This window comes from Thunnus albacares, chromosome 5 (genome assembly GCF_914725855.1).
Source record: "Thunnus albacares chromosome 5, fThuAlb1.1, whole genome shotgun sequence".
NCBI lineage: Eukaryota > Metazoa > Chordata > Actinopteri > Scombriformes > Scombridae > Thunnus > Thunnus albacares.
The window spans coordinates 22,057,000-22,079,134 of NC_058110.1; the positions used below are offsets into that span (position 1 = coordinate 22,057,000).

Consider the following 22,135-nt stretch of genomic DNA (forward strand, 5'->3'; position numbering starts at 1 on the left):
CAGACATTCACTCATGATGATTTATAATAATTTTGGTGATCACCTGACTTTTCACCTAGCGCAATCATCAAGTCAACATTTTAGTTTGTCCAATACTTTACTTTATGACCAAATCCCTGCAAAACTTATGACATTCCCATCAGCCTCATGTTTAGTGCTAATTGGCGACTGTAGTGCGCCCTGGTAGCCTACTGGGTAAGACACATGCCACATAACTGCAACGTCCCTGGACATTTGTTGCATGTTGCTCCCCATCTTTCCCACATTTCCTGTCATTGCTCTACTTCCACTCTACTAAAGGCATAAAATGCCACAAAAAACAATGATTAGAGAACATTGTCATGCTAAAACACTCTACTAATACTGTGAACATGGTACACGTTATGCCTGCTAAACATCAAGATGTTAGCATTGTCATTGTGTGTTATCATTTAGCTAAAAGCACCATTGGGCACCAATTACAGCCTCACAGAGCAGCTAGAATGGCTGTAGTCTTTTAGTGTTATGATTTACATGCATCTCAGCTTTTGGTGGTTTGGCTCCCAGTGTGGTTTATGGTGTCAACCAACTTCATGACTGGATGGGCCCAAAGAGTAATTGTCAGCCTCTATGGATTGTCACACTTTGCCGCAATAAATCTGCAAAGGCTTAGTGATATTGAATGCGTGATGACGCTGTCATGGACGATTGACCCTTCAATGCAAGTCTGCAATACCAGTAGACTTTTATTGAGGTAATGACTGATGCGCTATTCATAGCATTCTATTGTAACAATAAGCAATGAAGGGAAATCTGAAGTCCTTAAAAAGTTTGTTTTCTACTTCTTTGGTCTATATATCATGACTTTGTTTTGTTTTCACCAAATTTGATCAAAATAATTCAGAAAGTGAGCTTAGTTTTATTCAGCTACATTTGAAATATGTGTCTCCTACTGGATTGTTCACAGAAATGCATCTGTAAGCCCAAGTAACGTGATTTCACAAAGTGATGTCCCATTCTTATGAAGCATTTGGAGCCCATGCATCCTCTTGCACCTACTTTGATCATGTTGTTGACATAGATTAATGTCTGTGGGGGTCCTTGATTGCATCAAGGACTTAGGGGGGACAGTGGGACACCAGAGACATGCCCAAATAAGCCAGTCCCATCTTTGTGCGTGGGAGTGTCAATGCAGTTCCCACCTGCTGGAGGGTGTTAGATTGATGGTAGGACAGACACCCTAAAAAATCTAGGACAAGTCACAGGGAGTGGAGAGAGGTGGAAGTTGTTATGACATGGGTGGCCTTCAAAAGAGAGTGTTCAAATAAATATAGATAGCTATTTCAAGGGTGGAATCAAGATGTATTGTGATTTGCACAAGGTGCACTCACTCAAAATAGACTGTATTTGTGAAGGTTCAGAGAGGGGAAGCAGTTGCATAATCAAACTTACTGCTCACAGTTCAAGTCTTATGGAAACAATACTAAGCAGTGTTTGACAAGTCATATGCTTTGCGGGTAGCAAAAACTTTTTTCAAAACAAGAGAAGCACTCTACAAGTGCATGTAGTCATTTTGAGAGTTAAGAGCTGCAGTTTTATTCCTGCAGGGTCTGAAAACAGATAAGATGATATTGTGCTGAAATTCAGTCTCTACATCATCTGTGTAATGTTACACATACCAGATCTCCTTTTAGCAACAACTCTTTCATCTATGTGGTCGTGATTATTATAGTTAGAATAAAAAGTTTCAAACATTTTAATCCTATCACTCAGTCATGAATCAAATATCAAAATTTGGCTCGGACTCAGATGATAAATAAATGTGTATCAGATATACGGATGGACATTTCTTCTCTTTGCAGAGTTATAAAGGCTTCAGACAACAAAATAATTATTGACACAAATGAATCCGAAGAAAAAGATGTTTATTTGTAATCTATATAGAAATGATGCAATGTGCATCTCAAAGGGGACAACTGTGAGACAAAAATACTTTGGTACACTTGAGTTTCCAAGTAGCACAAGATTTTTATGGACAAAGCAGCACTGTACTGCGTTAGCTCCTGCACATGCTACAATTACACATGATAACAGTTCCTTCAGATTCTGTATTTAATTGTGCAAGCTTGTTTATTTAAATTATTTTAAAATTTTGCTAATGGATTTTGATAGGGCGGAGAATGCCATTGCTTCAATGAATATTGCACACTGAAAAATGTAATCCAGGCTCACAATGATCAATATTAAGAAAACACATTTCAGAGTTTTCAGTAAAATAATTAATCAGTGATGGTGTTCGTATGTTGCACAGTATAAAATTGTTACAAAAAGGCATATGTGATTTACAAACAATTCAAATTCTACAGTACAAATGCCTAAACATGAAGATTTGAAACTAGAAACCAGTGCTAGTTCTGCAGAGCTGCTACTGAAATGAGCATAATTGAGAGAGCTGTCAGGATTTTTCTTTAAAAAGACGTTTTTGTACTTTTATGAAGTGATGTTCTCACAGATCCTAAAATTATGAATATTTTATATCAGATTTCTGCTCTATTTTGTCATTGTCTTAGCAGGGAGACGTGTAATCCTCTAGATACTGTATATCAAAGTTTACAATATCAAAACATTAGAAGCTAAAAATATTTCCTCCTGAAATTTGTTGCAAATGTAATTGCAATACCTTGCAACAATAAAAACAAATACTACAATAAAGGTGAAACGACATATAAAGTGCAAAGAGAGGTTTCAATAAATGCACTGGGACTGACTATAGTAGTCACACAGGCAGTGTACAAATACTCTAAAAATGCCACTTCCCTTTTCTCTGTACTTCCCCTTCCTTAGTTGTTTTTTCTTCTTTATTATTTTGTCTCAACTGATCTTTGAGGATGGATCATCTTATGAATGCATTTCTCACAGTATTTGGCCAAGGCCTTGTTTAACTTGTAACTTAAAGGATGTCAAGCAAGATTAAGTCTATACACTGCATATTGCCACTTAACATGTTACGGATATGTACTGTAAGAGATGTGGGTGGCTCGCGTCCGCCGCTAGCGGAGGTACTGTACATTCAATTTCATTTGCGGATGAACATCAACAACAAGATTAGACGTTAGCTTCGGCAACGAGACTGCCACAATCATGTGAGGATGTTTAGATGTTTTCTACCTTTTTCACGGTTAATAACTGGTTTAGTTTACTGAATTTATGAGAAACGAGAGGTTCATCTTTTCTTCTATTAAACCAAAAAAGAGCAAATTCCTCATCTCTCCGGAATCAACAGAAAGGTAGTAAACATTGAACATGTTCTATCTCAAAATACTGCCTAAACTGAGATCAGTGCCAACTACAGCGACAACAATTTTAACATCAACAATATTGATATAGTAAAAAATAAAAAAAAAATTACAAGAGAAAAAAAAATTACAACAATAATATATAACTCTCTTCATAGAAATCAAACCACAGTATCTCTATTGTGAATATACTGGACAATGTAAACCTACCATTATCAAAGTTAGCAAATATGATAATAACACAGAAAGCACATCAATCTTATTCCTCTCACAGAGAGCGCTCACATCATTGTTTCTACAATGGTGTGGGTGGGCTTGATCAAGCCATTGTTCCCATTTGGGTCCAGGGGCTGTGTCAGCTCGCTGCCCTTCAAGGTGTACTCTTTCGGGCGAGAGCTCACGCCTGACTTCGCTGGGGCTGCCACTGCTTTGATCCTCTGAGGGAAGGAGATGAGAGGTAAGACTAATGATCATCCGAAACTGGCACAGTTTAGGGCACAATTTAAAAGGGCAAACATCTTAACTTGACATGTATCATATCTGTATTTGGTCATGTTAAATAAATCAAGTCATGTCAATTTAAAACTGATTTTTTTCAATATATACACCATGGATATTTTATTAAAGGCATAGTTGGAAAATATACTTATTTGCTCTCTTGCTTGAGATAGATGAGAAGATCAATACCACTCTTATATCTGTCTATTAAATATGAATACAGCCAGCAGCAGGTTAGCTTAGCATAGCATAAAGAAGACTGGAAGCAGGGGGAAACAGCTAGCCTGGCTCTGTCCGATGGGAAAAGAATCCGCCTATCAGCACCTCCAGAAAATCACTGCCCCCCGCTAGGAAATAATCTCACACACAACCCCTCAGAAAACCAGAGATTGATTGATTGATTAATTAGTGAGCTTTAGAACAAGCAGCAACTACCACTGCTTAAGGCTGAAGCCAATACGGAAATATCGTAAAGTGCAAAGCCACCGACAACTGCTAGATGCTGGCTCCAATTGACTCCCATTCAAAGAGCATCAACTTCTCTTGAAAATTACGACATCAATAATTTTTTTCATTGGGTCACTATGGTCTCAATCTCTAAATTCAGGCCCTCTAATAAGTATGCTGATGGTCATTTTGGAAATAACTGCTCCATTAATAAGATCTGAAGACTTGTAGTTGGCAACACCCAAACAGCAGACTTGATGTCTGCTGTTTGGGTGTTGATTGACAGCTGTGACTGACAGTTTGCTGAAACTGCTGCTCTCCCCGGCTCCAGGATTCAGACTGTGTCATATTTTGGTAAGTTTAATGTTACATACAGTGACCAGATGTCCTGGTTTGTATGGGATTGTCCAGGTCTCAAGCTGGATGTCCCAAGTCCCAAAAAATATCTGTAAAAGATTGTCTTGGTTTTCACCAGCTATCATGCCGAAGAGAGAAGTCGTCTTTTCTAAAGAGCTCCATGAGGCTTATTCCTTCCTTCGTAAAGTACCCAGAAATGAAAATTCTGTGTTCTGCACACACTGAAAGAGTACATTTTCGGTCGCGCATGGTGGAAATGGCGAAATAAAAGATCATATTAAGACAGCCAAACATAAGTGGTGGTTTTCCTAAAAACTGAAAGCTCTGGAAAAGAAACTCTAACTAAGAAGGAAGACTGCAAAGTGTAAAGTACCCGTAAATCTTCTATAGGTAACGTTCTTTAAAGGCTCTTTCTTGGTTTTTGTTATTAATGAGGTGCAATTGTGATTGAATGTTTTGCTGTTTTAATCTTTTTAAACTCATGACCAGCTTGTGGCATAGCATTGTGATGTAAGTTAAAGTTATTGTTATGTTATAGCCTATAAAGTAGTTTATAGGCCACAAAGAGATTTGACCCTTGTTTTCTTTTTTTAAAAAAAAGCTATCAGAGAATGTGTCACAGTCGTCCACCGGCAGCCTGCGCTTGTGCACACTGAAAAATACCTTGCTGAGGTGTTGTCAATGCTGTTGAAAGGTGCACTCGATAGGTGTGCTAAGCGCTGAAATAATTGTCCCCCATCCTGATGAAAACACCAATGGTGCGTGCATAAGCGCGTACATGTGTGCATGCATGCATGTGCGGTACACTTCAGTGTCCCGGACTGGGCATTTGAAAATTACCTGATTACAATACCCGCCCAGTTAGCACAATGTAACTAAAGTAGCTAACGTTAGCCCAAGCGTGCATCGCTCCATGTTCCCAGTAAACTAGCGTTCACTTTGGTCCGAGGTAGCGGGGCGTGTTTCCAGAGTTTGTTCTTTATGCTATGCTAAGGTAAGCTAACCATCTTCTTGCTCTAGCTGGACAGACAGAGTGGTTTCAATCTTCTTGTCTAACTCTCAACAAGAAAGTGAATAAGCATATTTTTCCAAAACATCAGTGCACTGAAGGGTTGTGTCAGCTCACCTCGATCAGGGGTCCCTCAGACTGTAAGATCTTGATGACCATCACCATGGGGATGCAGATCATGGAGGTGAGGGCCAAAAACCAACCCAGGCCAATGGCCCAGTCAGGGTACAAATACACCTTGTTATAGGTCAACGGCTTGTACTTGACCAGGGAGAAGACAAAGCAGCCCTAGGAAACAAACATATGCTGCTTTTAATGCAAGCCATGACCTTGAAAGTTCAACATTTGTTACATGTCATCAATCATATTACAATAAACTGACAGTCCAAAAGCTGCTGTTTCTCACTCACCATACAGAGGACAGGAGTGATTATGGACCAGCTCCATTTCATCCATGGGTTTGGTCTGTAGCCAATCATATCCTCAACTGCATCATAGAAATTATCAACTCCTATCCAACACAAGGAGAATAAAGAAAAATGTCAGTGCTATCATATGTCACAGCAAAGTTTCACGTGTTATTGTTTGTTATTGTAGAATGCTCTTCATAATATATCTGCGGAAGTCAGCAGTTTTATGATCCTTATCTCTTTCTGTCTGCCATAAACTGAACCATATTTTTCCACTGGGTCATGCACCTTAGCGTTAACAGTCTCAGCTTTGTCTACTATAACTAGCATAGTAGGTCATCACATGTTCTTCTTCATTGTTGATTGTGGCTAATTATGTGCAGTACTGGTGTGGCTTGTCTTTGATGTTTGTTAGAAGTAAACTCATGATGTATATGATATGTTTTATTCTATGTTCATGGTGCAGTTTTTAACATCTGGCCAGAGACTACAGATGAAAATGAGCCTTCTAGCCTACAGTAACTGTTGTTCATTTAGAGTTCTGTTGTTTTCTGTTGAGTAATGAGCAAAGTCCCTGACATATAAACAAATAATTGAAATGAAACTAGTTACCAGCAAAGCACAGCACAAAATAAAGTCCTGTGTGATGTTGGATACATGTATGATTAGCAGCTATTGTAATGACGATAAAGTACAGCCTCCAAAAGTCTAGGAAACTTGTTCCCAACCTTTAAAGTTTGTGAACCTTTATAGCCGAGCAATTCATACTCATTACTCTTTGTCAAATGTTTCATATGTCTATGGTCAACCAAAGAGTGATGCTCCCTTCCCATATTGTTTCGTTTTAATAGCTTTTAAGGAGTTAAAACTTAAGCAAATCTGGAAGAAAAGTCTGAAGCAATAACTTATTTGTTGTAGCAGAAATTGTTCTTTTACATCTTGTTAATCTTTCAATCATCTTGCAACCTCTTCAATTTATCTTGTAATCCCTTCATGGGTCCCAACACCCCACTGGTTGGGAACCACTGGTCCAGGCCACAGAGCTTTCATTTTCCCCCAACAAAAAGGTCTCTGTTAAGAGGTGCTACCGTTCTGTGTGAGTCAACCACAGTGGCATCATCAGGGTCATCATTTTGAATGATGGGGCTTTTTTGTGTGTGTACATTATACATAACAGTGGTTGCACATATAGCAGATGCATGATTTATTACAATTAAAAGAATCCGATTGGCTTTACACAAACAGAAACATGTTAACTAAACTGGTTTACGACAGAAAGAAGCAGGGTTGCTTTCACTGCAATTAAGGGATTTTCTCATTAGGCTAAATTCTTCCTTAATTAATAATAGTAGGATGCAATCTGATGGGAGGGAAGCAGGGACAGCCAATCAGAATCTAGTGGAGAACCAACCCTACCCCCCTCACCACACCCCTGCACACAGTTAAAGTTATTTACTACTGACATGGAAAGAACCACAAGGACATCATTGTTTACCACCATAGAGATCATTTGTCGTTTCTTTTTTTCAGCTCTTCAGGATCATTGCTTTTAAAAACGACAAACAGAAATCTATCACAAGAGTCATTTCCACTTACCATAAACCCAGGCTACAGCAATGCATTCAAAGAATGCAACCCACAAAAGGCACACACCACTGGCTGCATAGTAGTCAAAGAGTTGAAACACATACATGCCACCCTGGAAAAAAAAGAAAAGAAGGAAAGCTGCATTAATTATCTCTCTGATGTGTATGGAAAGAAAGAAAGTCACAGAGATGGGAGGGTGGGGAGGGGGGTAGGGGGGGCATTAAAGCAGAGGGTGGGTGGGGGTGTTGAAAGGAGTGCACAAGAATGCTGGCACCCCACCAATAGACGCAGAGTTCAACAGGTGCTGAGACGTCATTGAAACACGGTTAACTGCTAAACGGAAAATGGCATTCCAAATTGTTCCATTCAGACGCACAGGATGCGGGTGGTGAATGTGTAGGAAGCCATATTTGGTCGTAACAATGCAGTGGCCAACAGGCAAGTGGAAAGTCTGCTGCGTTATCTCTGCTGTTGATCCGCATACACAAGCCTCTTTTTCCTTTTCTAAACAGGATAAGCTGAAGTAAAAGCACAGAGGCTCAGCGAGGATTGCTGTTGGTGAACTTACTTTCGTTACCATGGAGAGTCCCAGGAGATAGCTCATGAAACACATCACAGCTATAAAGATCTCTCGCCGGTAACCTTTCCTGAGGAGGGATGGATACAGGTCCACAATGGAGGTGATCTGTCCTTCCACTTCAACAAACTGTGGGGACAAAAGCAACTATTAAATTCTCAGAGGGGTGGGGGAGCGGGGGAGAAATCAATGTCTCTTTCTGTGTGCATGCATCTCTTGTTTTTTTCTCTACAAACCAGTGATTAGAGAATAAGAGCTGTCTTTGTTGGGCAGTAATGAGAATTTAAACAGGGCTCCTCTCTGCAACACTGGTTTGTTGCTACCAAGACACAACAGACACAAAACAACAGTGAATCACTGTCTCCGTCTGGCCGTCTGTGTCTCTCTTGCTCCCCTGTGTCTCCTCATTGCATCATAAGCTACATAATGTCATAACAAAATTATGAAATTCCTCCTGTTTCTCAAAGTGCAGTTCCTCATGCACATGAACAAGAACATGCTCTTTTGTTGCATGAAGACCACACAAAACTCCCTTACATAACAGTGGCATGTATGTGTGAGCGATGTTAACAATATATAGCATTCAAGGCCACAAATCTGCATGAGATTTATGGTCGAAAAGTTCACCCACACACACTCCCTCACTGGCACCATTTCTCTCATGGAAATAGCCACACTCGCATGAGTATTTACATGGGCTCAAATTTAGAGCATCTGCCTGATCTCTCAGTTGGCTGAGACGAGTAGCTGGCCATGTGCAGGACTGAGTTAGCACAGGAGTAGAATTACACTTGGAAGTAGGAAATGTGATATAGCTGGAGAATCCCTCAGGTGCACACTTGTGTTTTGTCTACTTAGATTATCTTGTCTTAATAAAAACTCTGCATCCCATCAAAGCTAGATGGCTTGCATGCAAGCTATCATAATGAATTCTACTAACTAAATGTTTGGCAGTCATCCATCAACTTCTAAAAAAAAATTAATCTGTGGTATTATGGGGTATTAAAAGGGCTTTAATCCTCACACTGTGCAGTCGAGTGTGGTAGTAAAATGCCTTTGTGGGAACAGGCTGCTTTTTTTGTCTGTCAGTTATCTGATACCTTGGAGACATGAGATGTAGATCAGAGAGACACTAAATGTGTTTTACACATTGGGGGCTGGCAGGAGCCAACTAACCCGTGGGACCAGGGAGGTGTCTGTGTAAAATGAACAGGCACTACGCCAAACAGCTATTCTGTGCATAGCTTGAAACAGACCTGGCTGTCGAGGCCCAGAAGCAGCAGCATAATAAAGAAGAGGATGGCCCAGAGGGTTGGCAGCGGCATCATGGACACAGCTTTAGGGTAGGCGATGAAGGCCAAGCCAGGACCTGGAGGGAGAACAGAGAGGGGACGGGGAGAAGGGAAAAGGACAGAATTAACAATTCTATCTGATTTCAGTTTGGACGACATAAGGGGATTGGAAAAGTAATGTAAAGATTGAGCCAGAGAGTCTGGCACTCCCAGTAATCTACAGGAAATATTATCTAATCTGGCAAACAATTGAGAGACATGGAAATGATCTAACAGGGTTGGGTGTTTATTCTTTGTTGGCCTTATGTGCTGAGTTGCTATGAGGACAGAATCCTCATAGAGTTTTTTCATGCTCTAGTGTCCTGTATGTGATTACTTGCAGGACAAATATCAACAAAGCAAATGAGAATTACAGCAAAGCCATGAACTAATTCAACAAGATAAAATAAGAGCATGAGACACAAAGTCATATAAACTAGAGCCTCAATTGAACAGCTGAGCAAAATTCAGGTCATCTTCAGAATTATGACTTTTGCATCTGTATTTTCATATATGATGAAATATTCTAACAAATAAATGATATGTACATACTGACATGCAATCACAGTCACTATCATACTATTCTCATTTGATTTCACATGATTATATTCTATTTACAGTCTAAAGATAGCAAAAGTTTAATTTTTAACTGAACAGAGCGAGCATGCTGAAAGAAGATGCATCTCCTTCAAAGTCCACATAGAGTATAAAAAGGAAAGCAGAAACAGAACCGATGGCGTCCACCTCAGGAGGTCCACAGCTTGTTAACAGAACGGGGCTTACAGTGCAGTGTTGCTGGTCACAAACATCACTGGTGATGATGAGCTCATCCCCAGTGATTGACACCTCAGGGTACCAGTGCACATTCAGTAGAGTACATACAACAGAGATAGCAATGTCCCCTGGTCAAAAAGATGTAAAGATACTACATGACATGAGCAGGTTAAGTGTGGGACCTGGTGCCATTGAGCATGGGAAGCTGTGTTGGTGCACCTGTAATAATGATAAGCTCTTTAACACCATAGTGTAGCAGTGGCTAAAACACAATAATATATATACGATGTAATCTGTCCTCAGGGGAGGTGGAACATTAATCACACTGAAGTAACAATTCTGTTTCTTTGAGGCTTTTGTTCAAGGAGTGTGCAATTGCCGATACCTCTACATTTCAGCATCATCGTTTCCGAGACTTAGATAAATTAATTAAATTACGTTTTTCTCTCATTTAAAATTTGCTGTTGTTTGACCAACTCTTTGGATAAGTTTAAGTCCGATTGTCTTTTCTTTGTTTGGCAGCAGCACCCACCATTACTGCTGCCATCACCTTGGACCCTCGTACCTGACTCTGCCACATCGGCAATGTCCACCCCTTGTTCTTGTGCCATGAAGCCCAGGACGGAAAATATTGCGAAGCCAGACACAAAACTGGTACCGCTGTTGAGGCCTCCCAGCAGCAAACAGTCCCTATGTCACACATATGTCATGGAGGTTGTTAATTAACACAGGTGGAACCGAAGTTCCCATTTTCTTTTCACGCAACCGTCTCTGACACGTGTTGCTGTCACTACTACAGTCCCACTCTCCCCCCCCGGCGGAAACTCAACTCACCTGTAGCAGTTGTATTTGTATTTGTTGTAGCTCCCCAGTGATGTCATGGCTCCCAGGCAAATGGCATAGGAGAAGAAAATCTGGGTTCCTGCGTCAATCCACACCTGAGGAGACAGACAACAAAGTGGTCATTGATTTTCACAGTGCATTCCAGATTAGGTGAGATTAACTTATTATATAATGCGTTGAAAAAATAGAAAATGTGATCATTGGCTCCTCACTATCAGCACATAAAAAGTACAAGTGATTGCTTGCATCAAGAAAGCAAAAATTTGATTAAACATATTGCAACCATTAATCAAATGGAGCTACAATATAATAACATTCACAGCTGTTTCCACATTAACAAGGCAAGACTCCAAAACACAAAATAGAAAAAATGGCAAATTGAATATGCATGATGGTATATGCATTTAACTCTTGAGCATCAATTTTATCTGAAACCTCATGAGCATCATGTACTCTATGAGCCTCAGCATTTGCAGAGGACACACAAGGGCTAGCCGATTGAGACATGTCTACTTGGTTAATCCAATCACTCATGAACAATTATGTAATCGAGTTATATAACCAAATAAAAAAGAAGAAAAAAATCCTTTCCATGTAAAACTTTTCATTTAGACTACAATTTAAATGACAACACATCCTTAATACCAGGAAACAAGAGGTGAGGGGGAGTTTAACAGAGAGAAGAGGAGAAGCAGAATTTCCAGTCCTACCTCTGGATCCTGTAGGCGGGTCACGTTAGGGTAAAGGTAAAATTTGATCCCCTCAGATGCCCCTGGCAGGGTCACGCCACGTATCAGCAGCACAATCAGCATCACAAACGGGAAAGTTGCTGTGATGTACACCACCTAGACAAGACAAAGTAATAATTAGACAAAATACTGAACAAATTATGACTCATTAACCTTTAGATACAATGGGATAAACACTTCTTCCATTTCTAACTCATATTTATTTTTAATCATCATCATCATAAATGTGCCAGTGATGGCCAAGAGGCTGATTTTCAACTATTGTCCCTTGGCCAGATGTTAGATTAGCCATCAAGATGTTAGATTAGCCTTTAGCTAACTGTCTTTTAGACTGCAGGACAAAAGAAACACTTGTTCTTGTTATCTAGAAAAAATCCCATCTTGCTTAGATGTTTTCACAGACAAATGGTCTGTGAACAGTGACGCACACTGCGTACATAAGTCATAATGAGGGTTTAAGATGGAACTACAGGTTCTCCAGTAGAGCATGAAGCAGTACCCTTACTGCAAAAAACTCACTTTCTGAGTTGCTATGTGGTTAAAGATTAAGGGTAATCGTTTTAAGGCACACTTGTCAGATCAATAAAAACCCCACAAATAGGTCTTAATAGAGTTAATAATTTTCCTCACAGAGTTCTTCCTGTTGGCTCTGGCCCAGAAACAGAAAGAGGGCTAAGGTGCGGCAGTCAACTGTATACAGCCGACAGAGAGTCTGGCCAAAAAGTAACATCCTGGACAGCGCAGAGGCTCATGTCTCTAAATCAACCAAATTAGCTTGGTTTCCAGGCATGTGGGTTTTCTCCGAGCAACAGTGTTTTGTCACTGACTTGTTGAGGTAAAAGTAAAGGCCAAATGGCATCCAGGCAACACAATAAGTACAGGATGTGTCTACGCCTCAGCACTCACTTTCCCAGTGGACTTGACTCCCTTCCAGATGCAGAAGAAACAGATAACCCACACTGCTAGGAGACACAGGGCCAGGTCCCACTTCAGGGGCCCTATGTCCTCGATCCCAGAGGAGATGCTCAGGACGTTGCGTCTATAGAGGATACAGAGGCGCATAACAGCTTAATAGCAGTTTGTGGGAACACACAGACTTCACACAGAATTTTCAAAAATGCCGAAGTCATGTGACTTGTGATAATTGTAAATCATGACCATGACAGACTATGGGGATTCAGAATTTTCAAACACACCCCCAAGTCATGTGACTTGTGATAATTGTAAATCATGACCATGACAGACTAATTAAAAATGAAAGGACAATAAAAGTGGGAATCAAACAGGCACATGACTGCAGCCTTTCTGTGTTTCTACTGCTCTTGCCTGTCCAAGTCTGAATATACTGTAATGATGAGAAGACTGTTTGGAAAAGCTTCGAAGCTGGAACCTTTAAGTGTCTGACGCAGCATAAACACTTCATATTTAGTACTGTTTGTTGTGATGAATTGTCATCAAATTCAAACATTTGACAAAGCAAATGGGCATGAAAAAGATTTGGATTTTCCAGGTATTTCAGTTCAGTTTGACAACTTACGTAAAACACTGTGCTGCATTCATTTAAAAGGCAGTACAAATACTGTTTATAATAAACTGTCAGAGAGCTGAAAGTACGTTATGAAAGTAAACTGTGCCTGTTCAAACACATTTACGCAAGGAGGATAAAGGGGCAGTGTTACTTTAGTATATTTGCGTCTGTGTGTGTGTGTCAGTTAGGTATGCTGTCAGTGAATACTCACTCCCAGAACTCTGTGACAGGGGAGGTAAAGTTGGTAATGTTGGCTGCCAGCCACAGGGTCTTGTTCTTGCGGACTGTGTCCTCTATACAGAATTCTGTGTTCCAGGGCTGCTTGCATTTTGCCCAGGGGAGCTCAGGCTGAAAGCACTGAAACAGGTAGTAGAGTCCCCAGGCCAAGATCACAATGTAGTAGATATTCAGTAGAGATACGATCACGATAGAGGCGTAGCCAATACCTGGAGAGAAAAAGAGAGAGGGAAGATTTTAACATGAACTCAAGATATCATCCAAGACAATGTAATGATTTCAATTTTTAAAATCACATTTTGTAATTACACTTTTGATTGTGTGATAGCTTAGTTTAAAGAGCAAATTAAACCTGCAATAACTGGGTTTTTTTGGCCACTTGGGGGCAGCAGAGACAAACTGTGAATACAACGTTAACATATCACTTTTTAAAGGTCCAGTGTGTAGAATTTAGTGGCATCTAGCAGAACAGACTTGGCAGAAATGGAATATAATATTCAGTAGCCCAGAATGGATAAACCCAACACTGGCTCTAGAGAGGGCATGTCTGCTCATGGCCGCAGTTGATTGCAATCTACAACCTCACTGCTAGATGCCATTAAATTCTACACACTGGTCCTTAAGTTGATAGAATTATCAAACAGTTTTCTATTTACACATCAAGCAGATTTGGAGCAGCATTATCATATAAAGTGTTTCTGTCCACCTGCTTAATGTATGTCCAATATTTACTCTCCTTTTAGCTCCTTTTAGTTTTTGGTCTCCACCAACTCCTGAGAGAAATATCTGACCCTTTAGCTGCTAATGCTAGTTGTTCCTTTGTCTTTGTCTGTCAATAAAACCAGGAAACCACAAAAATTAGACGCAAAACCGTTCCATAGATAATGTTACTATGTAACTGCTGGATGTGTAAATAAGCAACTGTTTGCTAACAAGTTCAACATATCAACTTAAAAGGTGATGATATGTCAATGTTGTACTCACAGCTTGTTTCTGCTGCCCCCAAGTGGCCAAAAAAACAGTTAATGCAGGTTTAAAGAAACAATCTTGTTTTTTGTCCGACCTCCACCTTCTCACCATGCTACAGTGATGTAGAAGTGTACTCAAGGGTGTGTCAGTACACCGTGACATCACTGTGACAATCCTGACCACACTAAACGACACCCGTCAGTGACAGTGGGTGCAGTCAGAGGTGCAACACACTTGAAACTTTCAATCATAGATTTTCAGCCTGGTGTTAAATGACTCTTTAAATGATGACTGTGCTCGAGTGAGGTGAAAACTGCTGCTATCATAAACATAAATAAATAAATAATAAACTCTTTACCTCATTAAATCAAAGGCAGGGAAACTTCCCCATCTGGGTCTACTATCTTTTGTTATAATGTCCTTAGTGTTTTTATGCTATTTTTAGACGACTTTGCCACGAACCTGTACACAGAAATCCCCGGTCCCTCTTACACTGCACAGGAGTATTTTTAAACTCATCATCTCTTTCGCCCCCGCCTCCTCATTCCCACATTCCAAATGTAATCTGATAGACAAGTCAATGCTGTGACAGGTGTGTGTAAGTGTCAATCAATCAATAAATCACGTTTATTTGTCACATGTGACTAATCATATAAAGTACAATCACAGTAAAATGTAATCCCATTGGTTCCTTCAATTCGCGTATGTGTGCGGTTGATTGTGTGCTACTGAACAGCAAATAAAGTTATAAATTCTCTGTGTGATAAAAACCTGTGAAGGCGAGCGGGGGTGGGTGGGGGGGAACAATGGGGATGTGTGATTGGCCAGTTTGCGGCCACTTGTGTGGACTTTCTCTGCTGTGCCAGACGCTGTGCCAGATGGAAAGACAGCAGCCTCAGCGTTCCTTGAATAGTGGAGACTATCGGCAGCTGCCAGATATCCGGTGGCGTGCAGTTTCCTCTCTTTTCATGTGACGTATCTCATGTGAACATGAGTAAGACGGCAGCTGCTGAGGGTGTGGTGCCTCAGTGCTTGTCTACAGCTGTCACTCAAAGGTTGAGGCTGCACCTAGGTGTCTTAAGTGTAAATAGCCCATGGAGATCTCATGTCAAGAGATAACCCTGACAACACTGTCACAGAGGACATACAGTCTTTATAATATCCTATAAGTCGATTCTCTCTGCAGCTCCATGTCAACAAAAACGCTCTTTTCACGCAGACCTGCTGAATGAGACTGTACCCATCGCTAGGCAACTTGATTTTTTTTCCTAGTCTGTTTCCATGGCAACCAAGAACTCATCAATCCATTACATGCACCCGATCTGCAATCTAAGTGCAGTGTGTGTTGCGTTATTTGAGTCTGACTCTACTACTATCATTCATCTTCCATGATCCTCCATGTTCAGCACTTTGAATGTTCAGCTCCTACTTCACTGTGCTGCGTAATGTTTACACAAAACGAAGCAGCCTAATGAGGTACAACTGGTCTAATTACACCGGGAGAGAGACACTTCAGCAGAATGTAGCGTCTGTGCACAGACAGCATTATGGATGCTGCACTGAAACAGTTCTTGTTCTGACAAACAAGGCTTTTACCTTGTGTTTAATATTAAATGATCTTGTCAAGGGGGATTTGAGCTGTGATGCAGAGTCTGTCTCTCTGTCTGTGTTTGAATATGTGCAACGTTGATGTGTTTGGACTAACCAGTGAAGATTGGGCAGAGTTTGGCCCAGCAGGTGATCCCTCCTTCAGAGGTGTACTGGCCCAGTGCAACCTCCAGGAAGAACACAGGCAGGCCACCCCCAAACAGGAAGATGAAGTAAGGGATGAGAAACGCACCTGGGGAAACGAATACAGAAATCAAATACCTTCTCACTACATTCACCATGCTTTGCCTCAACATCTGCTATGCATCTTCTGCTTACCTCCACCGTTTTTATAACAAAGGTATGGGAAGCGCCAGACGTTTCCTAATCCGACAAAGCCTCCGGCCACAGACAGGACAAAGTCGAGCTTACTGGCCCACTTCTCCCTCTGAGGAGCCTTGCCTTCAGCTTCATCCTCGGGCCGCGTGCCTGGGCTCTTCCCCGGTGAAGGTTTCAGGGTGTCCTTGTGAAAGTCCTTCAGGCATTGAAGCTTCTCTTTTTGTGCCATGCTATAGGGGACAAAAAGGAAAAGGGCATGTAGATGAAGAGAGAGACAGAGAATGAGACCAAGGTGAGCAGGATAAGACAAAGATAGGGAGGAGCATTAGGGAGATAATGCGGTCTCCTGATTGCGTTTCAGCATGCTGTGTAACCAATAAGTACATGATACACAGTACTATGTTGCTAATCTTACTAAGCTGAACAACTGATGCATGGAGGTCATTCAGACTGGAGAAATGTTTGGGTAGCTCATTTACACTGAAACAGAAAGCTAAATTTGAAAATGGAAAATAAATGCAAATATGTGTTGTGCAATCCAGTAACAGGGAAAATACCCACTGTGTTTCTTTATCTGCCTCAATCAATCAATCTATGAATGAAAGTGTCTATATATTATATGCATGATCCAGATGGAACACAGCTGAAAATGTACCTCACCCAGCACATTTGCACAACACATTAACATCAGTGTTTTTGATTCTGGTGTTCATGTGACTCTGTTTTCCAACTTTACTCTGTGTCTCGAGGTGGATTTTTCTGCACAGAGGGGGACCTATTGTCACTGAAGGAAAAGGAAGGGAATGTTTGGACACGATACACCCTTTCAAGACCTTGCCTGAACCTGAAGGAAAGTTTTCTCTTTTGGTAGTGTCTCAGCAACAAATTGGTCCACCGTAATCCAAATTTAGAGAGGAAGATCCCCCTGCATTACCAACACCCCGGCCACTCCTCTCAAGACGATACAGCAGCTTAAGTTCACTTGAGTGTTTACACTGTAAACCGCCTTTCCAAGAAAGACGGGATTTGTTATTACAGACCAAGGTATCCTATTTCCCGGCATGAGCCAAAGGGGGGAGAAGACAGCGTAATAGGCCAGGAATAACTGTGAGGGACATGTCAAGACTGAATGTGATTTAAGCTCCCAGCTGGCACATAATGAACGTTTCTGAACAAAAGGCGGGCGATCAAAAAGCTATAATTAATTGTAAGCTATGAGATTCATTGTAATGCTAGCCAGAAAGGATTCCTCTTCTTTCAAGCTCGCCTCAGATAGAGAAGAAGTTGGCAGAGCAGCATTGCATACTTCCCCTTAACTCTTACAGGCCACAGAATGAATTCAGACGGAGCTCAGATAAAAGAGAAAGTTGTACAGAAAAGAGTCAAACCTCCAAAAATGTATCTGAGTTTTGTTCTTGTTGAGAACAAAGTGTAACAATTTAAAAATGTAAATTTAAATGTATAAAATGATTAACAAGTAAGTAAAAATCCTCACAACGATGACGGTGAAAATAACAACTTTTACCCAAACCCTAACTCATCTCTCAGGAATGGGCACTTTCATAAGCAACCCCTTTAGGAAGAAACCTACCTTGAAATGATTCACATTCCTACTGGGAACTACGTGTGTCTTCTCACTTAATCAAGATTTGAACAACAATCCGCCCCTACCATCTGTCTGTGCACACTCTGTCCCATCAATTTCTAGGATTTCTCTCTTCCTGTTATGCATGACAGGTCAACTTGAACTGCTTTCCATTCTCAAACCTCATTACATAACTGGATCAGTTCTTGGCCACTCTGTTTCTCATCCTGTCTTTATTTCTCTCTCTTTTTTTTTACCCCCCTTTTCTCTCTCGTCTGTTCAGCGTATGCTTTCACCTGCTTGCATGGTGCTGGGAGTCTGTCTGCCTGCCAGATAAGAGTTAATGCAAACTGTCCTTGGGATTTAATCCAGACATACTTGAGAAGAAATTCCTTAATCTTATAAAAAAACATCTCAGCACAACATGAGCATTGCTATAATCCTCACTGATGTTCACTGAGGTTAATTCACCGTTTCTTTCTACTTAGGAATCCTGATAAAGATCACAAAAAAACAACGATAAAATCTATTTGCATTTCTTCCTCTATTTATTTAACCTTTTAACATACAAACAGACACTTACATTATCAACAGATGCATTCAACTGATTTTAATTTGACTATTTTTAAGTCCATTAGAAAGAAAAACACACACATACACATACAGACTCTGAGAAAAAACAGTTCTCCTTTCAGCAAAGTAATCTAGAAAACTTACATTTCCTTCATGGCTGCGTTTATGTATAGAGTTCCTCTCTCTCAGCTGTCACCATTCCTCTGTACTGAATGCCTTTATGCCGACACGGGTCACAAGAAGTGGAGCTGACAGCAGGGCCCGCCCCTTGGCTAAAGACAATTAAATCCAAAGTGGAGATTGGACGCAGCTTCGCAGTGACAGACAACTCAGGTACCAACGTGGGAGACTGTAAATTTCCACTTCCCACTACTCCCTGCCCACAAACACACACCCACAGCCAAGTGGTGGGGGATAAGCGTCAGTGTCACACATGCACACATACACACACACACACTTCTTATTCATGTTGGAGACACAGAGGACAAGTCAGAAGAAGAGAAAGGGTGGGCTGGTCCAACACTTGGGGGGAGGTTGGTCTTGAATTATGATCTGGTACAACTGGATGAACTGAAGGCAGCATTGATAGTTTAACTGCCCTTTTTTTTTTTTTTTTTTTTTACTGTTGCTGAAACAGCTCTAAAATATGAAGCATGGTTTAATAGCATGCCCCTCATAACATCACCACACCATGTCCCAAGCATCTTTGTGTGAAAACTATTTTTAATCATAAGTATGCTGTGATAAATTTCTGGTATGCAGGGCTTTTGGAATCACTGTCCTCTGTTCTTTCACGACATGTGGTTTATTATCTGGGCAATGTAAACCAGTACAGTATCAGCTTATAACAATGCCTAATATGGTAATGTATCTCCTCTGCTTGTCCATGGTCTGTTTAGATACCATTCACTGCTCCAAGAGCTCACAATGGCCGGACAAAGACCGGTATGCAAGAGTCAATTAAAAACTGATGAATTCCTCCGCAGGATTTGTTAAATAGGGGACAAGGATCAGCTGATAACAAGCTGTCTCTTAAACACTGGACACACACACGTACACACACCTTTGAGACCTCTTAGCCTCGCACGACGCCATAATCCATCATATTTTTGTCAGTGTCATGCTCTATATGCTATTTTGGTTGTGTAACCTTTAACAGACACTGTCTCTTCTATTGTGTGAGACACCACAGGATTTTTATTTTATCACTAACTGAGTGTAGATGCTTGTTTGATGTGAGTCATCAGATCTTGTAAAATCAACAGAGCCGCTTAGTAAAGTTCAATCTTGCAGTGTTTGCTCATCCGCTACAGAGAGACTGTGAGAGGTAAAGAGTCAACATCATATTGTCAAACTGCATCTGTATTAATGCAAATTGTAGCTATAAATATGATCCAATCTTGCACCTTGAAACAGAAGTTTTTGTCTTGAAACCAGCATAAGTTTAGTTTTATACGATTTGATCGAGTGAGTTTTGGATTTAAAGGGACTCTTCTTCTGTTTATGATGATCCGATATGTTATATAAGAGGAGCACATTTGTGTGCAAGTGAGTGACTTTGTGTTTGGGGAGAAGAAATCACAGTGTTATTTTACATTATTAAATGAAAAAACACAATCAAACAACATTATGTTTTAATATATCAGAAAAAATATATCTGTCTTAACGTTTGAATTACTTTTAGTTTATTAATATGTGAAAAGATATTTACAGTATGAGTAGAGATATTCATGAGTTCATTTCAGGCTAAAATATTAAACAAATAACTAGGAGAGTTGCACTTTTACAATCAACAGTGGCTGAAATTGTTGCGTTATTAATAAACTACGCTTTATTCTGCAGGAGGACCTTTAGGAAACCCCCTACAGACCCATGGAAGAGTCATGAGGTCCACAGTCTGGGAACTTTGTTTTCATCACCAGCAGCCAAAAAAGTGCAGCGACCCCTCGGTTTTATCCTGATGAGAGGACGGATTGGGGTTATTAAAGGACGCATGTCAATCAATCATACACTGGTGCGGGCAGAGGCAGAAGTAGGTTAAGTATTTGCCACTAAGCATAAGATATAAGCTAGTAAACGTCTTAGTGCATCAGACCTACTTCAACAGACTCTCATTCACTCATTCTCATTCAGTGGACTCAGTCACTCACTCAATCATTCATCCATTCACATGATGATGACTTGTGATTGCGGAAGGTTGGGGTGTGAAGGTGCAGCTGGAGCCTGCTATAGCAGACAGAACAGTCAGAAAACATTTTTTTTTTCCACGTGCATCACATGTCCCTGAGAAGCCCAGATGTGCCTGAACGCATCACAGCAGCCCTCCAAAAAATGATCAAACAGAAACGAGAGACAGAGTCTTATCAGCTATAAACACAGGAAACGGGGTTCAAAGGCCAAAGCTGCCTCCTTCTTTATAACCAAAAGCAGGGTTAAAACGCAGGATATCATTTCTTAGCAGAAGCATCATGGAAATAATTTATCATGTCTAAGAAAAAGAGAGAAAACATGATCTGTTTACTTCTTAGAATAAAATGAGGCAGCATGCTTACTACCCACCATCAAAATAATGTCACAAATAACATGTCTGGCTGTTATATTGAATATAAAATGGTAAATAAAAATCAATCATCCAATAAAGGACAGTTTAAAAGCAGATACTATAGTTTCACACATTAGGTTATTTTCTTGCAATTTATAATATAAACATTTAACCTCATTTAATGATTTTATCTGTAAATATAAGATAATGGATTACCTTTCCACTTAGTTTTACTGAGCAGCCTGTAGTTCCTTGTTTTGTAGTCTACGTTTAACGCTGAGTGACACAATTTCATCTATTTCCCTGTGTGACCATTGTTTCTGTGAGCTGGTGGTTGTTCCTATCAGTTTGAGTGGAAAATCACCAGCTTCTTCATGCAACAACCTCTTAAAGCGACAGCCTCCCTCTGTCTGCTTTCACCTGATTCACTCACCCACTGTGGAGCTACTGACTGATAATAACGAGCAAAACAACATTTTGGGGACATTTTTGTGAATTACCACTCACAGTGTGTTCTTATCACATTTACATAGGCCTAGAAGATTTAGATATATTCAGTTGCAACGTCTGTAAATGATCTGCAGAAACTCACGTGCTGCCTGCAGTTACTGAACATTTCACAGAAAGGTTCCATGTGAACCCCTCGCACTTTATACTGGTAAGAAATTGTGGAGCAAATGATAAAAAATAAATAAAATGAAATGAAATAAAATAAAATAAAATAAAATAAAATGAAATAAAATAAAATAAAATAAAATAAAAATAAAAATAATGATACAAATGGAAATAAAAGATTAAATTTGGTACCACTTTCTAAAAAGGCAACATTTATAAAGGACTATGGCTTTATTAATGGTCAATAAACCATTTATAACATTAATAAGTTGTTGATGAATGAATTGTCCTGCAGATCATCTT

The 22,135-nt window shown here is 40.2% G+C and overlaps 1 protein-coding gene across 2 annotated transcripts; it reads right to left on the reverse strand.

The window, feature by feature from the left end:
- Positions 1-1,887: 1,887 nt before the first annotated feature.
- LOC122981948 (sodium- and chloride-dependent taurine transporter-like) lies at positions 1,888-21,565 on the reverse strand. 2 transcript variants are annotated; one of them, XM_044350830.1, is made up of 14 exons: positions 21,434-21,565; positions 16,518-16,747; positions 16,297-16,431; positions 13,597-13,831; positions 12,764-12,896; positions 11,819-11,953; positions 11,100-11,203; positions 10,831-10,955; positions 9,417-9,529; positions 8,152-8,289; positions 7,593-7,695; positions 5,997-6,097; positions 5,704-5,874; positions 1,888-3,712 (listed from the first exon to the last, which is right to left on the reverse strand). In XM_044350830.1, exons 2-14 carry the CDS (start codon positions 16,744-16,746, stop codon positions 3,557-3,559), a joined length of 1,878 nt encoding a protein of 625 aa, XP_044206765.1. In that variant the 5' UTR covers position 16,747; positions 21,434-21,565; the 3' UTR covers positions 1,888-3,556. The 2 variants fall into 2 exon arrangements, with proteins under 2 accessions (XP_044206765.1, XP_044206764.1); XM_044350829.1 differs by lacking the exon at positions 21,434-21,565 and adding an exon at positions 18,820-18,947.
- Positions 21,566-22,135: the final 570 nt, after the last annotated feature.